This window comes from Morus notabilis, unplaced genomic scaffold (genome assembly GCF_000414095.1).
Source record: "Morus notabilis unplaced genomic scaffold, ASM41409v2 Scaffold2235, whole genome shotgun sequence".
Taxonomy (NCBI): domain Eukaryota; kingdom Viridiplantae; phylum Streptophyta; class Magnoliopsida; order Rosales; family Moraceae; genus Morus; species Morus notabilis.
The window spans coordinates 61,053-66,671 of record NW_010360708.1 but is presented as its reverse complement, the minus strand read 5'-3'; the positions used below and the strand labels follow the sequence as shown (position 1 = coordinate 66,671).

The window sequence follows — 5,619 nt, the reverse complement described above, 5'->3', positions numbered from 1 at the left end:
CAATTTCAATATATATTCTCCAGAATCCAACAAAATCAGTTTCTAATCAATTAAACAAGTCCAATAACTAAAAATTCCCAAATTTCATTCATTTCCAACAATAACTGTTCAAACTCGAACCCTAACTCAAAATTATTCAAATCTAACCAAAATCAAACTTTCTCAAGCTTAAAATCTGAATCAAAGAGTGGGTTTCAAAGGGTTTTACCTCAAATCAGTTGCTCGAGCTTCGTCTCCCTCAATTTTTCTGTTTTTCGTTTTTTTTTTCTGAGATTTTCGGCCAAATTGCCGAGAGAGAGAGAGAGGGAGAGAGAAACCCGGAAAGAGAGAGCAAGGGAGAGAGAGGACGCCGGCGGGAGGAAGCCCGGAGAGAGAGGTGGCCGGCGGTGGAAGAAAATGGAGAAGGAAAGAGAGAGAGAGAGGGGCTGTGCGTGAAGAACCAGAGAAGAAGAAGAAGAAAGAAAAGAAAAAAAAGAAAAAAAGGGGGGGGGCTGGAGCACGGGAAGGGAAAGGGGGAAAAGAAAAAAGAAAAGAACAAAAAAAGAAAAAGAAAAAGAAAAGAAAAGAAAAGGAAAAAGAAAAATGGAAAAAAAGGGAAAATGTATTAAATTTAAGTGTGTTTTCCAAAAATCTTTGAGGTGTAATTATAAATATTAAAAATGACTTAAAGTCCCTTAATTAATTATGAAAATCAAATTAGGCACACTAATAATCCACAGTTTAGCATAATTAAACATGTTTAATTTTAAAGGGCGTTACAAAAATTAAGTGGCAATATTAATAAAATATTAGTAGCAATTACTATTTCTTGAGATTATGATCTATCTTGATTGCAGTCTTTTATTTCCCTAAATGATAATTCACTTGAATACATTAAAAAATATACACAATAAGATTCTTTTCTTAAAAAAAATAAAAAATAATAATAATTAGCAAGATGGGGCCTTAGCTCATTGAGACCCCCTTGAACTGCCGCTCCTGAATATGAGTTATGTAGCCATCAATTACTTTGTGAATTCGAGTTTTTTTTTTTTTTTTAAATTAGTCTAAATATTTAGAAACATACGGCAGAAGCTCTCTTTTTCTTTTCTTTTTTTTAAAATTTAAACATTGTTATTGATCTCTACGGTAATGTATTACGTATAGCGCTACTTTTCACATTGTTATTGATCGCCGTGACCTCACCATCATGTTTGCTTTCACCAACATGACCAACAAAAAGAGATTATTTTTATAATCTTTTGTTGGTCAATACGTTAATCTGAGATTTAACAATATATATATATATATATATATATATGATCAAAGGCAGCGAAGGTGGACAAATTTCAAAATAAGTACACTATAACAATTAATATAAAGAAGATTCTTTAAAAAAAATCTACACAGAATTCCATGAGAGAATAGAAGGGGGAAAAACATTCAATTCATGGAGTACAAGTATCACGTGTAACAAATGCCGAAACAAGAAAAAAACAGACAAAAAAAAAAAAAAACGTAAAAAGCCATGAGAATATACAATAACTTATGTGTAGACATCATTAGCCTCTGAAGTAACTAAAAGGCTTAATCAATGAATTTAGCAAGCGAGCTTAAATGTCTCCCATGATAAGTTCTCTTGGAAGATTTTGCAGCGGCAATTAGGGCAAGTATTATGGTGCATGAACCACCCGGCAATGCTGACTTCGTGGTAGACATGGCCGCAAGGCATTTGCACCTTGCCACCTTTGCGCGATTTGAAGCCTTTCATGCAAACCGAACACGTGAAGACGACCGCCACAACGGTCGGCATGGCCCAACCGTGAGCCTCCCCGGCAATGGATTGTTGAGTGTGAATGTGACTATATTTGAGGGAAAGGCAAAAAGTTCATCGGTTCGCCACCTTTGAACTTGGGTTTATTTCGTTTCAAGGATGAGACTACTATTGACTTTAATATTTATGCTACAAAACTTTTTCAACCTTTTTGATAAGTTGGCGAGAGAAAAGGAACACGTCGCATATCGTATGTTTTGTTGAGAAGAGGAAGGATTAAGGATAGAGAGGAGAATTAAAAATTTTACTCTTCATGTTACGAGAATTGACCTCTAACGAGCAAACGCATTAACAAATCTAAGTGACAATAGCAAACAAAACAAATAAGTTAATAATACGTTTCTTTGACTTGATCATTCTTAGCAAAATATATAAATAAATATACAAAGGAACCAAAATCCAGAAAATATATATAGTGCAGATAATAATAAAAAATAAAAAATAATAAAAAATAAAAAACATCTGAAAAGTCTTCGAAGAAAGAAATTAATTTGTTCTTGGAGTGGCCCATTCCACTCGGAGGATGAGATTGTCATAACCATAACCATTGAGCTTGTTGATAGCTCTCTGAGCGTCGTCTCGGTTCACAAAGTTAACGAAACCGAATCCTCTGCTCATTCCTGTGTTTCGATCAACAGCAACATGAACACGGCTTACATCACCAAAAGCTCCGAAAAGCTCACCCAAGTCGGGCTCTCGTGTATCTTCTGAAAGGTTGGCGACCCGTACCGAGTTCTCGTCGCTTCTCCGTCGACTCCCATGATCAGCACCGCCACTTGTTGCCACCGCCGGTCCTCCTCTCATGCTAGGAGGAACATATGCCTTACGTGAGCCAGAACTAGTAGGAGCTACGGCTTCTGATGCAGCAGGCTTGTCAATAAATCCATCACGAGCTGGCGGTGCGAGATCCTTGTATGGGCACCTCGCAGTCCAGTGGTCGCCCTTCTTACCACAAGTTCTACAAAGCATGAGAGTACCGGCATCATTTTGCTTTTGAGACACGAAATCTGCAGTCTTTGTCTCTTCTGGCTTGCTAGCTGCAGGTCAATTGTTTTAGAACAAAAGTGATCAATAAAAAGGATGATGCGTGCTAACTGTATTTAAATTTTAAACTGGCCTGTAAGTATAGTTTTCTGTTTTAAACCTTAATTAACGATTCATATTGTAGGAGAATGAATGTTACATTGTGAATATGAAAAAGTGCAAGGTGTTATACGGGTTATAAATTAGGAGAAATTTTTGTAATTAATCCTAAATAATAAATAAAATAACTAAAGGAAAGTCAACCGTCATTTAGCACTTAAGAGAACTTAGGAACTGGTCCATTAGGCATTAATAGCAAATCTGAATCGCATAAAACTAAGCAAATACGTTCTTAATGATCATATACAGAATAAATTATCAACTGACATGACATCAGTAAGCATAATTATATGTGAGCGCATCAATCAAAAGATATGGCCTTGCAATTTACAAGCCACTCATTCCAAGTATAATGGGGAAACTCCTATGCCTTAGCTACAAGAATTCAGTAAATAATTGCTTCTTTTTTGTTTTTTATTTCTTGTTCCTTCATTGTTCTTCCCAAAATCAAGTGTAAAAATAACCTGTCCTTCCATTTATTAGTCGAATTTAAAGTTTCTCACCTAAAATTCTCACCGCGTAACCCAACCCTAAAATTTAATTATTCGGCAAGGAAAAAAAACTCTAGAATTTGATTTCATGATAAAAGAGACGTAAAAAATTGAAATTTCGCATAGTAAATATAGGAAAAACAACAAAACCTAACAAATTACAGAAACCATGACACGGCACCAAGAGAATAATCAAAAACCGAAATTCAAAAGTAAGCACATACCAGAAGCCCAAGTTCGTTCAAAGTTGATAACTTCAGTGGAGACCATGGTGAGTCCGCTACCGACGTCCTCGTGCATGGCGTCACCGAACTTGGGCAAGGAGCGGCGCTCGATGGCTTGCTTGCTGAGGTGGCGGGTGGCGAGCTTCCGAACTCGCGTGGTGGTGATGACCTTGACCTTGTTTCCTTCGTCGTTGAACTTGTACTCGATCACCTTCTTGATCCCATTCTCGTCAGGCCCGATGACCTGACGCGGGGGCAAGAGGAAGTCGAGGTTCTCGCCGTCGTCCTCGTCGAACTCTGCCCACCGGAGTTTCGTTGCCATGGCTGTGGCCCGTGGGTGTGTTTGTGGTGTGCGTTTGTAGCTACGTAGGAAGGCGTAAGGGAGAATGGAGAGCTATGGATCTAAAATAACTCTTAAACTGAGCTTGAGATATTAATTAAGAATGAAAAATAAGAAAGTTGAGGGCAAGGCTTATTTATATACTTATAAAACCTAAACTACTTATGAATCAGAATTCGAACAAAATCTCTAAATGGAAAAGTCCGACTTTATTAATAAGTTGTACAAAGAATAAAACTAAATATAAGCTATTTATGATATCATAGTTCAATTACAACTCTAAATAGACACGTCTAACTTTATTTTTTAAATAATAGCAATAAAATAAAATCTAAATACAAATAATCAAAATATAAATTAAATAAAAATTTTAATAAGATTCAAATACCCTATAATTGATCAACGGTAGATCAATATCACTTTATAAATTTTGGTTGAACAATGCATTGAAGCTGAGATTTACCCAAATATAGATTATCTAAGACTAAGGCATTTTAGGTCTATAAATTTGAAAATAAATACACTGTATAAGAATTAATAATACACGCTAATTTCTTTTTCTTGTTTTTTTGAAAACAATATATATACATATAATTCCATGAAAAAATTGGGCAAAAGAAAACATTCAACTCTTCGAGTACAAGTATGGCTTATAACAAATGACCTAAGACATGCACGAACCACTCGGAAATGCAGGCTTAAAAAAAAAAAAAAAAAAAAAAAAAAAAGGGTCAAAACCCGTGAAAATATACAATAACTTACGTGCAGACATCATAAGTTAAAAAGCTGAATAATAGCAAGCTAGCTTAGAAATTTCCCAGGATCAGTTCTCTTGGAAGATTTTGTAGCGGCAATTAGGGCAAGAATTATGATGCACGAACCACTCGGAAATGCAGGCTTCGTGGTAGACATGGCCGCAAGGGACTTGCTTGCCACCCTCGCCTGGTTCGAAGCCTTCCATACAAACCGAACACGCGTTGACCGGCGCCACAGCCGTCGACATGCTAACGACGGCCGAACTATTTGACACTGCCGAGCTCCGACGGCTCGGAATATCTTGAGGCAGCGTGAGTGCCTCGTCCAAATCAAAGCTCATCTCAATGGGACAGTTTGGTCGTGAAGATATAGCAGTCATATTATGGAACTCAAGAGAGAGAGAAAGATGATCAATTTGGACAAATTGAAATAAACTCAACTTTATTTTGAGTGATGAACCTATAAGCATATGTGTATATATGTGTGTGTGTGTGTGTGGTGCGAAAAGGTGGACCGTGCACTTTTGGTTGAGATTTCCTTGAAAGAGTTTGGCCCTCTATGTTGACCATATAAAGCAAGAACCGTGCCGTAGATTTTTACAAGGCCTTTTTTTTTAATGGGTCTCAATCGTTGAATACTGTTTCCACACGTATATTTGTGTGTGTGTGTACAGCTTTGTGCATGCCATCGAGGCCGGTGGGACAATAGAATAATATGAATTTGTTGAGCACCTCTATTTATTCTAATAAGGTTAAAATTTTATTATTTATATAAAGTGGATTCTGTTAAGTAGGTAGGTAAGATCTAACTTAATAAAATCCATCATTTTTTAATTTGTTAGGACCACTGTTA

General features: G+C 36.6%; 1 protein-coding gene across 1 annotated transcript; it reads right to left on the bottom strand.

The window, feature by feature from the left end:
• Nucleotides 1-2,293: 2,293 nt before the first annotated feature.
• LOC21394163 (eukaryotic translation initiation factor 3 subunit G) lies at nt 2,294-4,077 on the bottom strand. Its single transcript, XM_010097048.2, has 2 exons — nt 3,672-4,077; nt 2,294-2,850 (listed from the first exon to the last, which is right to left on the bottom strand). Exons 1-2 carry the CDS (start codon nt 3,991-3,993, stop codon nt 2,300-2,302), a joined length of 873 nt encoding a protein of 290 aa, XP_010095350.1. The 5' UTR covers nt 3,994-4,077; the 3' UTR covers nt 2,294-2,299.
• Between the last annotated feature and the right edge of the window lie 1,542 nt (nt 4,078-5,619).

Coding starts and splice junctions, on each gene's coding strand:
- LOC21394163 (XM_010097048.2), bottom strand. CDS start 3,993: ATGGCAACGAAACTCCGGTGGGCAGAGTTCGACGAGGACGACGGCGAG. Junction 2,851..3,671: donor TGAACGAACTTGGGCTTCTG/GTATGTGCTTAC, acceptor ATTGACCTGCAG/CTAGCAAGCCAGAAGAGACA.